Below are 19,812 nucleotides of genomic sequence, written 5' to 3' on the forward strand. Positions count from 1 at the left end.
TTTTATGCTAATAATAGAGAGACATACCTTCTGGTAAGTTCCAAATAAAACTGCTTCTGTTTTTAATATCTTTAAAAAGTTTTAATCTACTAATTTTTCATAATATTAAAAATATAAAAAAGAACAGATCTCAAAGTATGTGTGTGTTATATATATTACAGGTGCTGTTATAAGAAAATGCAAGGTTATTTTCTACAGTAAAGTGAAGAACTTTACCACAGGCCGACAACAATGTCAGACGATTCGACAGCGTTTCTCATCATTTGTATCATCACATTCCTGATTGGTTTTCCTAATGCTGTGCTGGCGTTCTGCTCATGTATTCGCAAGATTCATCGTAAACCTATCCCCATTGACATATTCATGTTGAACCTTGTTGTTTCTGACCTCATCTTTCTCACCTTCCTGCCTATCAAGATGAAAGAGGCTGCAGATAACATGGTTTGGAACATGCCCTATATCTTGTGCCGCATCAATATATTTATGTTCTTTCTTCCTATTTATTCCAGTGGTCTGTTCTTGACAGCAATCAGCGCTGAGCGCTATGTGTGTGTAGCATTTCCAGTTAAGTATAAAAGTCCAAAAAGGTTCATTTATACAGTACTTATATGTGTTATCATCTGTGTGCTTGTTGTAATAACTTCAATATTTCCTTACAAGGCAGCATTTTTAGATTCTAATAAAGCGGACAACACCACTAATAAGCACCATCTGGTGGCGGAACCTCAGAGATGTTACAGTAACTTTACAGCAAAACAGCTCAGAGAACTGCTTCCAGCACGTCTAAGTATAGTAGTGGTGTTTTTCCTTCTGCCCCTCTTTATCTGCTGCTTCTGTTACATCAGTTTAATTCGTATTTTGATAAAGTGTCCTCTCTTTAAGCGACAACGTAAACTCCGGGTGATTGGACTGGTTGTGGGGACTCTCCTTGTGTTTGCCATTAGTTTTGCACCCTACAATGCATCACACATAGTGGGCTTCATCAAAAAAGAAAATCCAAATTGGCGCAATAAAACTTTAATGCTGAGCACTTTAAACGCATGTTTTGATCCTATTATATTTTTCTGTATCTCTAAGGATATGAGAAAGGCTATCAAAGTATGTGTGAAAGCCTTGTGCAATTTAATGCCTATTTAAAGCAATTTGTTGCTGTTGTAAACTTAAGAATGGTATCACCAAAACGTCTTGTAATTAAATTGTGCAAAATAAATGTACAAAGACATCATATTGTAACCTACACTTCACTTGTGCATTTTTTATGGTAGGCTATAAGCAAACAAGTATCCTACACCTTGGAAAAATATCACTGAAATAACTGACCTGAGAGCACCACGCTGATCTTTGTGACAGCCCCAGACTGCTTTCAGATTGACAGGGTCCTTACAAAGTGTTCACTGCTCCTTGTTCCAGGATATCTGTTGAAATTCACTTCACGTGTTCATTGGAACACCCTGCAAGGACATATAGACAACATTAGCATATATCAGAGAGGTTACTGGTATAATAACATAAGATAAAGGGTTTGCACTTACATCTCGATTTGGTCAGTTACCCGGATACATGGCCATATTGGCTAATTTATGCTGTCTAAACCACAGAAAAACATGTGGAAGCTGCTTAAACATAGAGAAGGCTTTAGTAAGCAGGAAATGGGAAAAGCAATTTTGATTAACTAAAGTTACTAGGAGGTAAAGATATGTACAAGCAGTATTAATTAAAATATTAGCCTAATATTTTACCTACCTGACCGGAAATGGTAACAAACATTAATGTTGTCGAGATTTTTGTCCTGGAAATCCTGGTTCAGTTTGGCCGACCACAAACGCCTTTTGTTCCTCAGACAGCTTTTTGTGCTCTTCTCTCCTTAATTTGCTCTAACTTTTGGAAGTCTGCAGTACTCCAAATGTTTTTCTCGATCCGACTGTTTAGTACAGCTCAAAACATGACAATGATCGACCACTTTTAGCAGCAAAAATCATTAAAATACACGAGTTTCATTCGGTTCAGTGGCATTGTTTACATTAAGTGCGGCCAATATGGCTGATTGATGATGCCTCATATTTCATTAGTAAATAAACATAACTTCACATGCTCTCATTTAATATAACCGTGTATATAAATCTCCCAAATGTATTTGTATAAATATAAGCTTATTATTTATTTCATTAATACTGTCTTATTTTAAACTGTGAAATGTCTTTTGTGATGTTTAATATGAAAACAAACGTAATTTGTTTATTTTAAATGTCTATTTTATCTTATTTAATCACACTCATAAATTATGTAATGTAAATCATAAGATATGTAATGTAACTCACGTTTCGCTCACTTTATAACCGCGTACGAACCACACAATTGGGACTAAATAAACTCAATAAAAACGCCCCTTTTTCTCACCTTCTCAACTTCTACAATTGCTCGAGTGACTCTCAGTGACTCTCAGTGACTGGTGGGTAAATATCCCGCTCCACTTCCCGACCTGTTTAGTGATTTATTTATGTTCCCGTCGCTTTTGGAATACTGAATCATCTGAATCAATTGACTGAGTCACAAATAAGTCACTAACATATTCCAACAGGCTTGCAGCACCTGCTGGTCACAACGGTGTACTAAAACTAAACTCAACTCTCCTTTTAAAAAACAACCTCAAACAACTCTCCTTTTTAAAAAAACAACCTCAAAAGTTTTCACAGATTTGTAAATAATTAAACAATATTAAATATGGTTATTTTGACTTCTGACGTTTTACTCTACAAATTAGGCTATAATTCTGTATTACTTTTTTTTTCCTTAAATGAAAATATGAAATAACTTACTTTGAGAAATGGATCAGTACTTATAATAGTATACTTATAATTACTAAATATCTATATCTATAACAACATGAGGGTAACCTAAGTAAATTATCAAAGAATTTTCATAATTGAACTATCCCTTTAAGATAGCAATAAAGCAATTCTTCCTGTTCCTATAGAGCCTATTTCCTGAGTTTATAGTTCCGACTGTAATTAAGTAAATCAACTTATCAAGGTCACTAAGTTTACCTGAACATTACAGCCAGGTGTGAAACTAGCTCTGCAGGGTAGGAAGGAGTAACCATGCAACACATTCTCACTCCCAACTCGTCACATATTGACGCTTGGACAGGACCAAGCCTATTTTTTCCTCCATTGCTTTAAATAAGAAAGTTCTGGCAGATGCAAAAGGCATTGGGAATGTTATCATCATGATTAAACTATGTGAATGAGATGTAAAGCCTGTATGGGAGCGGGATCATTTTCAGCGATTTTTTTCTTGTGATTTATAAGACTTAGTATGCTTCAGAAGACTTGGAATGCAATGTGTTTGTTATACTTTTATTCTGCATTTTTATGGTCAGTTTTTGCAATAAATGCCTGTGACTGTACTCTCACTCCCAACTCGTCACAGGACGCTTGACCATGAGCTACAGCAAACAAACTGAAATTTGAATTAGTCTCATAAACCTAATCATATTATAAATAGCACACACTGATGGTTTAATTTTGGAACTGATATATTGTATTAACTTAAATTGAATTAATTAAAAATTATTCTTTATCTAAAGTCCATCTGTCTTGCTGAAAAGGATTCAGCAGACAATTTCAGTCAATATTCACTTTAATCAAAAGGTAGCTTCAGGAATTAAGTTTGAATAATGCACAAATCAACTCAACTCCAGTTTTTACTATCGATGAATTTTTTCTAATAATATGTTTTGTTTAATTCATTTCCATGTACACACACAAAACAAACACTTGCTTCTTATCTTGCCAGTATGTTCCATAGGACAAGATAGTGTTCCTGGGGGGCCTCATATACCCCATATGCAGCAGTTTTGACAACTTCCTGTGTTCTTCTCAATGACTATTCCCAGGGTTGCCAAGATACATTGTTTAACGAGCCTCAGTGTTGCAGATTGTGCTCTGAATTGATTAAATTTCCGCTGTTTTGACATGTTGTGCTCATCACGTAGTCTAATCACACATTCAGAATGTCTAGGACAGAGGAGAAGGAAGCTCGCAGATAATTTTCTGTGAAACTCGGGAGACACAAAATGCTGAGGAACCTTATTTTCCTACATTGTGAAGGTCAGCATTTTTGTTTTATTTATTATTTTTTAAACAGAGAATGTTTCTTCATCCTTTGTCAAACTTTGTCATTGTCTTGATTTAGTTTTTAATGAACAAATGTAATTTTTTTCTTGTTATAACAAAGATCATATTAAAACTACCCAATGCTTAAAAATTATTTTCAAATGCCCTTTATGTATTGATTTTATTGTTTTACACTTGTCCTAAAGCCAGACTTTCAAACTTAAAAATGAGAATCCATTATAAAATGCATGGTTAAAACTATAAAAAAAAAAAAAAAAAAAAAATTTATTCAGAAAAAAAATTCAGGTCCCACAAATTATTTGGTTTTTCAGCATTTTTGTGTATTTGGACCCTTTCCAACAATTACTGCATAATTTTTACGATCCATTTTTTCACACTGAGGATAACTGAGGGACTGATATGGAACTATTACAGAAGTTCAAACGCTCGCTGATGCTCCAGGTGGAAAAATTATGCATTAAGAGCTGGGGGTGTAAACTTTTGAACAGAATAAAGATGTGTACATTTTTCATGTTTCAACTAAATATCATATTTATGTTATTTCGTACTGCTCTTCAGAAGCTACAGAAGATACATACATGCTTCCCAGAAGACAATATTAGTGAACTTAGTTGCATATAAGTCCCTCAGTTGACCTCAGTGTCAAAAGATGGATCCTAAAATCATACAGTCATTGTTGGAAAGGGTTCAGATACATATTTGTGTGATTTTTCTGAAAATCAGCAGGCAGTTTAACTGTTAAGGACAAACAAGGGACTCATAAACAGATATCACAAAAACAAAAAACAGCTGTGGATCATTCAGGTAACAACACAGTATTAAGAATCAAGTTGAATAGGGTCATTTTTTATACATTTTAATATTTTCTCTTGTGGAATATGTCTTTCATGTAAAATATCTTATTCAGGTCAGTACTAAATAAAAAATAACATGCATTTTGTATCATTCCTCTTACTTTGGTAAAATAATTAACATTTTGCAGATTCTGCAATGTGGATGTAAACTTTTGACCTCAACTGTATTATAGCAAGCATATGAATTGCTTTAAGTTTTCCATTTTTATTAACCTCTGACAATGACAAGAGCAAAGCTGCGAGTATTATTTGCACGTTATGACCATTCTTTGTACCTTATTGCTCTTTCTCTTCTCTGCGCAGTGTTTCTTCCACCTGTTGACCATCTGTGAGGTACGGACTAATGGCCAAGTTTGACCACCAGCTTCTCTTGTCAGTCTACATCCTCACTTTCCTGATCGGCCTTCCCGCCAACATCCTAGCGTTCGTTACCTTCTGTCGAAAGGTTTACCGCAAGCCCACCCCCATCGATATTCTCCTGCTAAACCTAACAATATCTGACCTCATCTTCCTCGCAGTCCTGCCGTTCAAGATGAAGGAAGCCTCTGACAACTTTATCTGGAGCCTGCCATATTACCTATGCCCCATTAGCAGTTTCCTTTTCTTCTCCACTATCTACACCAGCACGTTATTTCTGACCGCAATTAGCATAGAGCGCTACCTAGGCGTCGCGTTTCCGATCCGATACGCTCTAGGCCGCCGACCACGCAACGCTGTCATTGCAAGCTGCTTTCTCTGGCTTCTTGGATCTCTTAACCTCAGCATTGTGTACATTGTGCCACACATACCCTCTAATTCGAGCAACAGCAAGCTACACCCAAATCCTCATGTGACAATTTGCTACGATAACTTCACCATAGAGCAGCTGAACATTCTACTTCCTGCTCGTCTGGAGCTTTTTCTCGTGCTTTTCTGCATACCCCTCCTCATCTGCTGCTTCTGCTATATAAACTTCATACGAATCCTCTCCAATCTGCCTCATCTCGGACGACGGCGTAGACTCAGGGCCATTGGGTTGGCGTTGGGGACGCTGTTGGTTTTCACCATCTGTTTTTGCCCATATAACGTCTCACATGTGGTTGGTTACATCCACGGTAATAACGAATGGTGGCGTCATTTTGCTTTAATCTCCAGCACTCTGAACGCTTGTTTGGACCCCATTATCTTTTACTTTTCCTCGGCTGCTGTTCGCAGTGCCATACGTGCATGTGTTAATGGTCTAAAGGAGAAAATTCACATTGTAGAATGTAGAAGCTGCTGTTCTGCTGGCCCTTCCAAAACTGAGGCCTACAAGGAGACAAACCCACCTATTGACCTGGGGTGAGAATCGAGCTACAGAGTATTCTAGTTTATTTAGGCCTACAGAAGAAGTGTCATTTGCATGTACTGTAAAGTTTACTTTCTGAGAGAAAAAATGCACATTTTATTCTGAAATGTTTTACATTTTTAACGATCATCTGGATTAAACTTGGATTTAAAAATAGATTTATTCATGAGAAATAAAGATATATAACTAATAAATTACGCCTGTGTTGATTTCCTGGAAGTGTTTACACTGTCTAGATATACAAAGAGAAGCACATACTGTAAAATGACTTTAGTGTATTTAGCCTTTAATGACCACACAATATATTGTATGTAGAGGCCATAAATTTGCTGATAACAAATGTCTAATCAATAATGCTGATAATATAGACTTTTCTTACTGTTAGTGCAGTCTTTATTATTTTTTCATATCAAAATGTTATCACCCCTCTCATGTAATGCATGACCACTCACAAAAAGACAGTCAAGTCAAGTTTATTTATATAGTGCTTTTAACAATAAAGATTGTGTCAAAGCAACTTTACAGAATTAAATAGAAAAATAGTGTGTCAATAATGCAAAAGGTACAACAGTAAGCACTCAATTGTCATCATCCAGCTCAGATCAGTTCAAATAGTATCTGTGCAATCAAGCCAATGATATCACTGGAAATTAAGCATCCCCAACTAAACAAGCCAGAGGCGACAGTGGCAAGGAAACAAAACTCCATCTGTGACAAAAATGGAGAAAAAACCTTGGGAGAAACCAGGCTTAGTCGGGGGACCAGTTCTCCTCTGGCCAGACGAAACCACAACAAAGTCAATAAATACATAAATACATTATAAATACATAAATATTATAAAATATCACAAATAAATACATAAATATTATAAAAATAAATAATACAAAATTGATTTAATTTTTAATTGTTTTGGATACCTCTCTTTGGTTGAAACTTTAGGGGGCGCTGCGTGTTCATCTCCCATACCCCAAAAGCCTCTCTCAAAAAGAGCTCCCAATTTATAATAATGATCCGCATTTGTTAATGGGAGTGTTCTCCAAAGGTTCTGGTTCTTCTAACTGGTGAGGTAACTTGGAATAGTGTGCCTCTTTTGCCCTCATCGCTCATTATTTTTTTAGCACACAATACAAGGTTATCTTGTTCTCTCTTTACAACTTTTTCTGGAACTTCTTTGCTCTGATGTTTCCATGATCCTCCTGTTACCATGGGATGATAGAAACGAAACTCGCTCCATGACTTATAATGCTCCATCATAAGAATGTTGTGGAAAAACATGCAAGGATACCTAATAACTTCTGAGAACAAAACAGCACACACTGTAATGGCGTCTTGAGGCATTAATGCATAAGATTTAACTTTGTCATGGTTCCCCATGATGTAGTTCCAAATTGTCTCTGAATAGTTTTTAGCCATTTCTTTTGATGGTTTCAGTTTTGCATAATTAAGATTTTTGTCGTGAAGATGTATTTCTTCCTCATCTTTTTTGATTGGACAACAGTACAGATCGCTTGCTTGCAACCGTACTAAGAATCTACCAACAAAAAGGATGACATCCTGCCTTTCATGCTTTTCCTGTTTCCACCAAACTGTGATGAGATAATAAATTACTTGGGCATAGTGGAAAAAATTCATTATCTTGATTGGTGCACTGTTGTCAGTGTTTAAATCTAAGTCTTCGATTCTCCCATCAGCAGTTTTTTTAATTTCTGTCACAGGACTATCCTCCCAGGACGTATGCACTTCAAATGGTTGATCAGGCATTTTTGTGGTGCAGTTTTGATCTTCTGAACTGCTATCAGATGTATCAGGAACATCATACAAAAATCTCTTTTCTCTCATTCGCTCTAGCTTGAAAGACAGATGGACATGTGGCTTGTTTTCGTTCCCCTCGCAACTGGACTGCTAGAAATACAAATACAAAAATGAGCTGCATAATAACTATTGATGTTGACAGTTAAACAATAATTGTACAACAGATCTAACTTACGGTGTTCCCTCTGTCCTCCAAATCTGAGCCAGTCTCAGACCCTTTGTAATCCGCAGGCTGACTGTAGTCACTAAAATGTAAATGAACACTAGTTAGATTGTGTAGTACTAGTGGCTTTTAAAATCCAACATGAGAATGATCTTGTTCAACACTGATGTTATGTATTAAATAATCAAAAAAGTTATTTATGATCAGTAAATAATTTTGAATTTCTCAATTATGGAAGTGATTTATACTGCATTTGGGTAACAGATTAAATTGTATTTTTTTTTTATATGTGGTACTATTTTTGGAGTCGAAGGAAAGTGAGTGTTGAAATAAAAATGAGAAACTCTTTGATTTAAACCTTTGTCTTTGTCTTTTTCTTTTGCCATTTCCCACAATGAAAGTTTCATCTTCAGGTGGGGAGTTAGGTCGCCTGATTGAAAAAAAAAAAAAAGGTTTAGTAGAAGCAGACAGAAATGAATATCATATTAGTTACAGCATGTATCAGCTACATTTACAGTATAATGAACATACAAACATGTGGAATAAAACAACTACTTTTACAGTGAGGGAAAAAAATCCCCCGCTGATTTTGTATGTTTGCCCACTGACAAGGAAATTATCAGTCTATAATTTTAATGGTTTAACATTTGTAATGGTTTATTTAAATGATGGGGATGGTGTTCTTGGGGTCATAGGCAGCATTCATCCTCCTCCAAACACGACAAGTTGAATTGATGCTAAAGAGCTCGATTTGGTCTCATCTGACCACAACACTTTCACCCAGTTTCAATCTGAATCATTTAGATGTTCATTGGCAAACTTCAGCCGGGCCTGTACATGTGCTTTCTTGAGCAGGGGGACCTTGCGGGCGCTGCAGGATTTCAGTCCTTCACAGCGTAGTGTGTTACCCATTGTTTTCTTGGTCCCATATGGTCCCAGCTGCCTTAAGATCACTGACAAAATGATCTTCCCGTGTAATTCTGGGCTGATTCCTCATCGTTCTCATGATCATTGAAACTATACAAGGTGAGATCTTGCATTGAGCCCCAGACTGAGGAAGACTGACAGTTTTTTGTGTTTCTAATTACTTATAAAGCCCTCAATAGTTTAGCTCCTCAGTTCTTGAGCGAGCTCTTATCAAATTATAGTCCTTCATGTCTGCTGCGTTCTCAAAACTTTGGCGATTTGATAATACCTAGAATATCAAAATCAACTGCAGGTGGCAGATCATTTTCTTATTTAGCACATACACTCTGAAACCACTGTTCGGGAGGCAGACACACTCTGTCAGTTTAAATCTAAATTAAAGACCCATTAACACATTTCTATAATTCAAATCCATTAAAGGATCATTAGGCTGCATTAATTAGGTCAACCGGAACTGGAAACACTTCTCATTACACCTGATGTACTCGTTGCATCGTAGGATGAATGGCATCAACGTTAATATTAGTCTGTTTCATTCTTATTCTGAGGTCACCGTAGCCAGCTCAGATGGTGGATCAGCCTCTATAGCCCTGAATGTCAATAAGATAACCTCCAGAGACGGATCTTCAGTGAAGACCTCGTGATGATGATAGATGGCCATTGGCGCAAGACCATGGGAACCTGATGGGACTGACATTGGTACAAACTGCTGGTTTTGTATGGCCAGAGGAGGACTTAGTTGGGGACACTTAACTTCCAGCGATATCATATACTATTTGAACTGAACTGAGCTGGATGATGATGAATCACTGAATTCAATGATGAATTGCCTTTAACGGAAAACTAATTGTTTATGATACTGCATTATTGACACACTGTTGTCCTGTTTAATAAAGTTGCTTTGACACAACCTGTATTGTTAAAAGCACCATATAAATAAAGGTGACTTGATATGACTTTCTTTCATTTGCGAATAATCATACCAACTGTTGTCACCTTCTCACCAAGCTGCTTGGTGATGGTCTTATAGCCCATTCCAGCCTTGAGTAGGTCTACAATCTTGTCCCTCACATCCTTTTACAGCTTTTATTTTTGGCCATGGTGGAGAGTTTAGAATCTGATTAATTGATTGATTCTGTGGACATGTGTCTTTTATACAGGTAACAAGCTGAAATTAGGAGCACTCTCTTAAAGGGAGTGCTCCTAATTTCAGCTCTTTACCTGTATAAAAGACACCTGGGAGCCAAAATTTTGCTAACTGATACTAACTGATAACTTTTTTTAAATGTGTTTTTCTGGATTTTTGTTGTTGTTATTCTGTCACTTACTGTTAAAATAAACCTACTATTAAAATTACAGACTGATCATTTCTTTGTCAGTGGGCAAACATGCAAAATCAGCAGGGGATCAAATTTTCCTCACTGTATGTACTTGGCAAATGCATTACAGTACAATTAAATTCAGGTACAACAATGTATTAATTTATTGTGCTTGAAATAAAAACTACATTATTTGTTCCTTAGACAAATGTACAAGCAAAATTATATTTTAATGTAAACTTAATAATAGAATGTAACTGATTACTGAGAGAGGTAAAGAACCTACTTTGGTGACTTGAGAGATGACAAATTTGGCTCCTTTTTACTGGAGAGTAAGGTGATCTTGTGATCATCTGTTTTACAGGAAAAGAACAAGCAATTAAAATTCAATTAAACTTTATATTGCATGCACGTTTATATTAATGTCCAATTAATAATAACAGAGCAACTGTCTTTATGATTTAGCAAATATCTCTATAAACACTACACATGCTTTGACAATGGGACCGCTATATCTACATTTTGCTACATCTGAATAACATCAGACCTCTTTTGTTCTGTTGTGTTGCAACATCCTTAGCAGAAGAAGGCTCAACGTTCTGGTTGGTATCAGGAAAACACACTTCTTCTGAATCAGGACATTTGTCACAGACCTTAATAGTGAAGTAGACATGAGAACAATGTAACTGTCATGACCCAGGTGATACATATTTTGTAAAAAAAAAAAAAAAAGAGTTGTCTTGTGTCCTAAAATAAAATAAAATAGAAAATAACTTACTTTTAGGCTTTTGGAAGAAGGGGCTGCATTTTCAGAGGAGGTCTTTATACTTTTGTTGCTGCTGAAAAAGTATTTGTATTAGTGTTTGCGTATGATCTTCATATTTATTCAAAAATCACTTGTGCACTCTACTTACCTAGAAACTGTCTTCTTTGTTTGGTGTTTTTTGTTTAATACGCGAAATGCTGAGGGCAGCGTGGATGGTTGGGCAGGTGTGCTTCTTGACGTGTCTTCTCTATTGCATGAGAAGAAGTGGAAGAGAACATGTTCAGAGCCCATGCTGGTTAATGGCATTTGAGGTTAATGATGTAGACATTGGAATCCATTAAAGCAGAAGCAGAACTTTCAATTTAAGGTGCATAATTAATGGACTCCAAAAAGGCTGCAGTTAATTTTTCTCAAAACAGGAGAGGTATCCCAAATATTTTTAGATGGAAGCTTTTGAAAAACCATTGTGCTGTTTCCAAGTAAGCTGGTTAAAAACATCCCTTTTAGACAAATCTTGAATAAAATAGCAGTTGTGACCATTTCAGTCATTTGCATCAAAATGAAGGTCTCTTCGGTCTATTAGTGATCCTTTCATTCAATTCTGGAGCTGATAACGTAAGAAAACTTCCCTCCAAAAAAATCTTGAAATCATCTTCTGTGATTTCTTTCTCCATTCTACCAGCTTCTTTTGCATTATTGGACATTGCAATGCATGGCTGAAGACATGACATCAATATTTCCATTCACTTTCCATATCACTGTAACGTGGGGTTTTTGTTTTGTTTTTGTCTTCATTTTGTTTCATGTTTTTATGTCTTCATTCCTTGTTTCTCATTGGTTGGTTTGTGTCATGTGACCTGTATTGTTTGCTATAAGTAGCCCTCATGTTGCCATTGTTCCTTGTCGTATATTGAATTTGTAATCTGCTGTTGGTGAGTTTCTGTTTCTGTTCATGCCAAATCTGTTTCATGCAAGTCAAGTCTGTCTTTGCCAAGTCAGTTCATGATCAAATCTGTTTTAAGTCTGTTCATGTCAAGTCAAGTCAAGTCTGTATCAAGTCAAGTCTTTGTTTAGATTATGTTTGGATTTTGAATTTCACATTTCTATAAATAAACTGCACTTGGGTTCATCACATCTTAAGTAGACTTCCGTTACAGAATACACAACCTACAACAATGAACCTAGCAGTTGCCCTTCTGCGTCTTCGCCAAGAGGACAGGCCTATTGAGGACTATGTGGAGGAATTTTGTGGACTTTGTTGCTTGGTAAATTTTAATAATGTTGCTTTAATGGGTGTTTTCCAGACTGTTTAAACAATCTCATGCCAGACAACAGATGCTCTGCTATGCTAAAGCAATATATTGGCTTTTCTTATTTGCTGGCTTGTTTACATTTTACTTGTTTACCTTTTACCTTTACGCCTGCTGACGTCAAACCTGCCAAGCCAGGGCCTGCTCACGTCAAGCCTGTTGCTCCAGTACCTATATAGTGCTTATGAAGAGCTTGGGCAAAAACTGAAAAAACTGACATGCATCCCAGTGTCAGTAGCACTCTCAAGCCCAACAAATCTTAGAGGTCCTGCCACCCGCTGCTGCCCTTCCTGTAATTCCAGTCGCCATCTTGAGCATGTAGGCTGCACACTGCAATCCAGAGGCCTCGTCCTCTGTCCACGAGTCTGCTCCAAAGGCCTAGTCTGCTCCAGAGGCCTCGTCTGTCCAAGAGTCTGCTCCAGATGCCTCGTCTGTCCACGAGTCTGCTCCAAAGACCTTGTCTGTCCGTGAGTCTGCTCCAAAGGCTTTGTCTGTCCACGAGTGTGCTCCAAAGGCCTCATCTGTCCACGAGTCTGCTTCAAAAACCTCCTCTGTCCACAAGTCTGCTCCAAAGACCTCGTCTGTCCATGAGTCTGCTCCAAAGGCCTCGTCTGTCCACGAGTCTGCTACAGAGGCCTTGTCTGTCCACGAGTCTTCTCCAAAGGTCTTGTCTGTCCACGAGTCTGCTCCAAAGACCTTGTCTGTCCACGAGTCTGCTCCAAAGGCCTCGTCTGTCCATGAGTCTTCTCCAAAGGCCTCGTCTGTCCATGAGTCTGCTACAGAGGCCTTGTCTGTCCACAAGTCTGCTCCAAAGGCCTTGTCTGTCCATTAGTCTGCTCCAGAGGCCTCGTCTGTCCACGAGTCTGCTCCAAAGACCTTGTCTGTCCACGAGTCTGCTCCAGAGGCCTCGTCTGTCCACGAGTCTGCTCCAAAGGTCTCGTCTGTCCACAAGTCTGCTCCAAAGACCTTGTCTGTCCTCCATAGGCCTCGTCTGTCCACGAGTCTGCTCCAAAGACCTTGTCTGTCCACGAGTCTGCTACAGAGGCTGCTCCAGAGGCCTCGTCTTCACACGAGTCTGCTCCAAAGACCTTGTCTGTCCACGAGTTTGCTCCAGAGGCTACTCCAGAGGCCTTGTCTGTCCACAAGTCTGCTCCAAAGGCCTCGTCTGTCCACGAGTCTGCTCCAAAGACATTGTCTGTCCATGAGTCTGCTCCAAAAGCCTCGTCTGTCCACAAGTCTGCTCCAAAGACCTCGTCTGTCCACAAGTCTGCTTCAGAGGACTCGTCTGCTGCAAAGACCTTGTCTGTCCACAAGTCTGCTCTGAAAAAGCCTCGTCTGTCCACGAGTCTGCTCCAGAGGCTGCTCCAGAGGCCTCGTCTTCACAATAGTCTGCTCTAAAGACCTTGTCTGTGCACGAGTTTGCTCCAGAGGCTACTCCAGAGGCCTTCTCTGTCCACGAGTCTGCTCCAAAGGCCTCGTCTGTCCACGAGTCTGCTCCAAAGACATTGTCTGTCCATGAGTCTGCTCCAAAAGCCTCGTCTGTCCACAAGTCTGCTCCAGAGGACTCGTCTGCTGCAAAGACCTTGTCTGTCCACAAGTCTGCTCTGAAAAAGCCTCGTCTGTCCACGAGTCTGCTCCAGAGACCTCGTCTGTCCACGAGTCTGCTCCAAAGACCTTGTCTGTCCACGAGTCTGCCCCAAAGGCCTTGTCGGTCCACGAGTTTGCACCAGAGGCCTCGTCTGTCCTCCAGACGCCTTGTCCGTCCACAAGTCTGCTCCAGAGGCCTTGTCTGTCCACGAATCTGCTCCAGAGGCCTTGTCCATCCACGAGTCTTCTCCAGAGGCCTCTTCTGTCCACAAGGCTGCACCCGAGGCCTCGTCTGTCCACGAGTCTGCTCCAAAGACCTCGTCTGTCCACAAGTCTGCTCCAGAGGACTCGTCTGCTGCAAAGACCTTGTCTGTCCACAAGTCTGCTCTGAAAAAGCCTCCTCTGTCCACGAGTCTGCTCCAGAGGCCTCGTCTGTCCTCCAGAGGCCTTGCCTGTCCACAAGTCTGCTCCAAAGACCTTGTCTGTCCATGAGTCTGCTCCAAAAGCCTCGTCTGTCCACAAGTCTGCTCCAGAGGCTGCTCCAGAGGCCTCGTCTTCACACGAGTCTGCTCCAAAGACCTTGTCTGTCCACGAGTTTGCTCCAGAGGCTACTCCAGAGGCCTTCTCTGTCCACGAGTCTGCTCCAAAGGCCTTGTCTGTCCATGAGTCTGCTCCAAAGACATTGTCTGTCCATGAGTCTGCTCCAAAAGCCTCGTCTGTCCACAAGTCTGCTCCAGAGGACTCGTCTGCTGCAAAGACCTTGTCTGTCCACAAGTCTGCTCTGAAAAAGCCTCGTCTGTCCACGAGTCTGCTCCAGAGACCTCGTCTGTCCTCCAGAGGCCTTGTCTGTCCACGAGTCTGCACCAAAGACCTTGTCTGTCCACGAGTCTGCTCCAAAGGCCTTGTCTGTCCACGAGTTTGCTCCAGAGGCCTCGTCTGTCCTCCAGACGCCTTGTCCGTCCACAAGTCTGCTCCAGAGGCCTCGTCTGTCCACGAGTCTGCTTCCGAGGCCTCGTCCGTTCACGAGTCTGCTCCCGAGGCCTCGTCCGTCCACGAGTCTGCTTCAGAGGCCTTGTCTGTCCACTAGTCTGCTCCAGAGGCCTCATCCGTCCACGAGGCTGCACCCAAGGCCTCGTCTGTCCACGAGCCTACTTCAGAGGCCTCGTCTGTCCACAAGTCTGCTTCAGAGGCCTTGTCTGTCTAAAAGTCAGTTTATGGTCAAGTCTGCATCAAGTCTGCATCAAGTCTGTTCATGTCAAGTCAAGTCTGTAATCAAGTCTGATTTTGGATTTCACGTTTCTATAAACAAACTGCACTTGGGTTCATCACATTTTCTCGCCTTCAGTGGACTTCCGTTACAATCACATAACACATTGTAGAATATTAAGCATCGTAGTGGAGGTCAAAGTGCTAGCAGGTGTCCCATCTTATTCTTGATTTAAGGTGTTATTTAAGCAATCATCTAGTCCTTCCCACTTGAATTTATCATTCGTTTGGGATGAGGATGCCTCCCAATATAAAGCATAATGAGGGATATTTTCTGGCGCAATATAGCTTGTTTTCCAATATTTATGATTTTTGCAAAGGTTCCCACTCCGAATGAAATAATGAATAATGGCCTTATTTAGAAGATCTAACTTGGTGAGTCCATCTTCATCCACCTCAAATCCATTGCAGCTTCGGCTACTGACACGTTAACATAAAGGACTAGTGTCATTTTTTACTTACTGTATCGCACGCTTTTTCCTGCATGTAGACACGTCTTTGGACCGCTTTTTTTGATCGAGCTGCACAACGGTCGCGTCCGCTGAAGTCGAAATCAGGTCCGCACAGAAAATGTATGTTGAAATGTAAATAATGTACTCTGGTCAGTTTGTTATAGCTTTTTATTGATTTGTAGTTAAAAGGGTGGTTCCATTTAAATTGTTGGCCACAAAGACAGAAGTATGCAGCTTGAACAAAGTACCTTCAGAAAGTTTTCAATCTTTTTACATCAATACATCCAGCGCTTGAAGTGAAAAGAGACCCAATGTGTCCGCGTTCGCGCGAGAGAGAACCAGCATGCCCATGTCCGCATTCTGAGCTGTGGGTACAACAGGAAAAATGTCCGGTACTCTAAACAGCCTAGCATAGAATTGCTGGTATTGTATACCGGTGAGTACCATTCCACTTCAAGCACTGTACATCTAATATGGTTTGATAAGTATTCCTAAACCCCTTGGTAAAAGTAAAAACTTTTCACTGTATTACTCATTCAACTTGGCAGTTCTTCCTCAGCAAACTGTTGATAATCTGCTTGCATCATCATCTCTGGTCAGCACATGATAATGTGCAGGTTAAGTCAGTGCTCATCAGCTTTGCCGTAATGTCATGAAAAAAGATCCTAAGAAGGTATCCTGAGAAATTTCCTCCAAGACAGGGAATCGGAAAGATTGCTTGGAATGCTTTTGTTTTTTTGCTTTTCTCCTTACATTTCTGTAGCCAGACATCCATGGACATACATCAAAGCTGTCAGTGACCTCCACGGAAGTTCTCCAATCATTGCAGCCTCAGTTTTCAGTTGAATACATGAACCTTGACTTTGTTTCAGGAATTTTGTCAGGTTCAGCTGGAGATGTGGGTTGAATACTAATCAAGCCATTTCAATTTGTATTTTTTTAATTTATTATTTTTTTACTACCAGAATCACAGGTCTTTATTCTAATTTTTAATATGAATGTATTGATTAATTAGTTATTTACAATTCAATAATTTATTGTAATTGTGTTTGAAAGAATGATGGCTCTCTGTAGGTACTTTTTCACTATGTACATCTGGACAAAATATTAGTACTTTTTCTAAGAATACTTGCTTAAGTAAATATAAAGTTTCACATTTCGCAGCCAGAAATACATGATCTCTATTCAAACATACTTCTTATAAAAAAGAGCCAAAACTCTCTAGAAATATCCTGGTTTAATTTGTTAACCCATTGGTAATGCTGTGTTGTTGTGGGCTTCTCAAATGTATCAATATGGATGCATCTGTTTTTTTTTTTATTCTGGCATCCACAGCTGCTATTTTTATTCTGTAAAAACAACTTGATTTTTTTTTTTTTTTTTACAGTGTATTTATAAATTAATTTGTGGATACTACTTTCTAGAAAAATTATAGATTTCTAGTCTCAAATCACTTTTTTGTCTTTAATATTATACCCATTTTTGGATCTAAAGTGTTATGAATTCAACCCACCATTTCTAGAGATCAATTGTGGAACCACCCTTAAACCTTTTGACACAGTATAAAACATATATTACAAAAACAACATTTAAACTATTGACAAGATAAAACAAACCAGCTGTTTTTTTCTGTGCGCTTCTGGATGAAAAACGATAGCACATCTCAGCCAGCTGTGGTTTTTCTGATTTAAAAAAATTTTTTTTTACAAGTTTCACTTTTATTGTGTTGTACCCAAAGAATGCTAATGTCTTGTTTAGATAATGTAGCTTTTGTTAAATTCCCTATCACTGTGTGAATATTTTTTGTTACCTAATGGTGTTATTGTTTCAGCAGCGGTCCTGCACTCCCTGCTTCTCTCTTCATCTTTGATGGCCACCCTCCTTTTTCTTTGTCCCTGTTATTTCACCACAGGATTGAGCCAAGATGGCATGATACTAAATGTCATTTGCAACATGCCATATTCTACTTCCTCAATGCATATGTACAATTTCTTATTTTAAAATAAGCATAACCAACAGTTTTAATATAAAATGTTTGAATAGATTTCAATTACTGTTACTATTTGCATTGTTTAATTTTGATAGTTCTCTGGTGTGTTTAAATGTTTACACCCAGTTTGTTAAAACGCAAACTACAATGCACATATCAGACCGAGGAACTATTAAGACTCTCAGTGTTAAATAGATTATTTATTGTTTTTATTTAGTTTAATTAAAACTAAACAAACTGAAACAATAATGCATTATAACATCATTATACAATAACTGCAACTACACAAAACATGCAACAGGTTATTAGCATGCTATGAAAAATATTTAAAAAATATTGTTGTACAATAATACCATTTTTTCAGCCATGTCTGAAGACCGTCCTTTATTATATCTGTGAAAAGATGTCAGATTGTTTCAGAACATGATTTGCAATTAATAATGGCAGTGTATACACATTTCTTCACACTTTAGTCCCAAGCATGTATTCTCAACTTCATAGACCTTCAACAAATATAGACCATCAAATGTATTTCTAAATGCTAAGCAAATTTGAGTATTAGTGTGTGTTTTGTGTGTGTGTGTGTGTGTGTTTATACACAGTATTACACAGTAGAGTATTATGACAGAAATATGGACTGAACAAGTGTGATAACCTATATTTAACACAACATTCTTTCTTCAGCTCAATCTCATTTGAACAATAAAACATTAGCTTGAATGTCCGCTGAGGAAAGCAATATCTTTGTCGTACTATCCTTTCATCTGTTAAGGTTGATTTCCGATGACATTTGTCATCACATTTGTTGGCTGCATCCTACAAGGTGTTGTTGGAAGTAAAAATAACTTCCTTGTTTACAACCCTGTTTCTGTCTCAGTAAAATTATTTATTGCGGACTCATTTATAAAAACATTCTCTTGTTACCATCTAATGGCAGAATAACGGAACTGTCAGGCATTCACCACAGCCACCTCCTATCACTTTCCCTGAAGCACCGCCCACCTGGTCCTCCTCACTTGAGTACTAATCACTTCCACCAATCTAGCCACTCCAGCACTTCTTCTCTGTCTGGTCTACCGTTCACACCCCCTACGCAAGCTCCAGACCTCATGCTGTTCTTTGCTGTCTCCTGGTTCTCCATCACTATTGGACTTTGTACTACCATTCATTAACAGGACTGTCAGATAAGATTACCTGATCACCATTACGATTTGCATTCTGTTTACTATATCCTCCTGTGAATAAATATCTCATCATTGCTTCTACTTACCACTGCCTCTGGTCTCACTATTATTAAATACTACTCTTATTCATATAAAGGTAATAATCACATCTCCGAAAAACAAATTTAAATAGATGTTATCTTTATTAACAGTTTAACATATTTGAATATTTGAAGTCTATACAAGTACATTCTGGCTTTAAAAAACTCTTAAAACTACTGACACAAACAGTATTATTTTAAAAAAAATATTGTGCATTTGGGCATCCACAATGGCACTCACTGTAAGAAATAGCACAAGCGGAGTAATACAAACGCGGAAGCGGTTTCCGATATCACTAGAATATCACACTCCTCTCTCAGTGAGATCAGATTTGAGGACCAGAAAAAACTCTCAGTTTCCACCTTTACTTTGGTGCTTGCTCTTTAAAATCTTAAACATGTGCTCTAAATCACAATTATATGACTTGTGTCATCAAAGCAAATACCAGTCCTATAGTTTTTCTCTTCTCTTTTTTAAAGACTAATCCAATAGTGTAAAATGTTAACATGACTACCCTGTCAATTTATATTTGACATATCTGTTATAGAACTAATAAAATTCAAGTAAATAAAACTGCTCAATCCAAAATCCATAATTCAAAATAAACTATAGGAATAACCCAGAGATCACTTTCAGAA

The 19,812-nt window shown here is 38.5% G+C and overlaps 3 protein-coding genes across 3 annotated transcripts; 2 read left to right on the forward strand and 1 right to left on the reverse strand.

Moving 5' to 3' along the window:
• Nucleotides 1–231: 231 nt before the first annotated feature.
• Nucleotides 232–1,137, forward strand: LOC141289365 (free fatty acid receptor 3-like). Its single transcript, XM_073821474.1, has one exon. The coding sequence runs from the start codon at nucleotides 232–234 to the stop codon at nucleotides 1,135–1,137; it is 906 nt and encodes a 301-aa protein (XP_073677575.1).
• Nucleotides 1,138–5,308: 4,171 nt separating this feature from the next.
• Nucleotides 5,309–6,334, forward strand: LOC141290119 (free fatty acid receptor 3). The gene has a single exon (XM_073822312.1). It carries the CDS (start codon nucleotides 5,334–5,336, stop codon nucleotides 6,312–6,314), a length of 981 nt encoding a protein of 326 aa, XP_073678413.1. The 5' UTR covers nucleotides 5,309–5,333; the 3' UTR covers nucleotides 6,315–6,334.
• A 509-nt stretch (nucleotides 6,335–6,843) lies between these two features.
• Nucleotides 6,844–13,840, reverse strand: LOC141290051 (uncharacterized). Its single transcript, XM_073822248.1, has 6 exons — nucleotides 11,317–13,840; nucleotides 11,086–11,191; nucleotides 10,825–10,891; nucleotides 8,651–8,722; nucleotides 8,305–8,374; nucleotides 6,844–8,219 (listed from the first exon to the last, which is right to left on the reverse strand). The coding sequence occupies exon 6, from the start codon at nucleotides 8,154–8,156 to the stop codon at nucleotides 7,338–7,340; it is 819 nt and encodes a 272-aa protein (XP_073678349.1). The 5' UTR covers nucleotides 8,157–8,219; nucleotides 8,305–8,374; nucleotides 8,651–8,722; nucleotides 10,825–10,891; nucleotides 11,086–11,191; nucleotides 11,317–13,840; the 3' UTR covers nucleotides 6,844–7,337.
• Between the last annotated feature and the right edge of the window lie 5,972 nt (nucleotides 13,841–19,812).

This window comes from Garra rufa, chromosome 17 (assembly GCF_049309525.1).
Source record: "Garra rufa chromosome 17, GarRuf1.0, whole genome shotgun sequence".
Taxonomy (NCBI): Eukaryota; Metazoa; Chordata; class Actinopteri; order Cypriniformes; family Cyprinidae; genus Garra; species Garra rufa.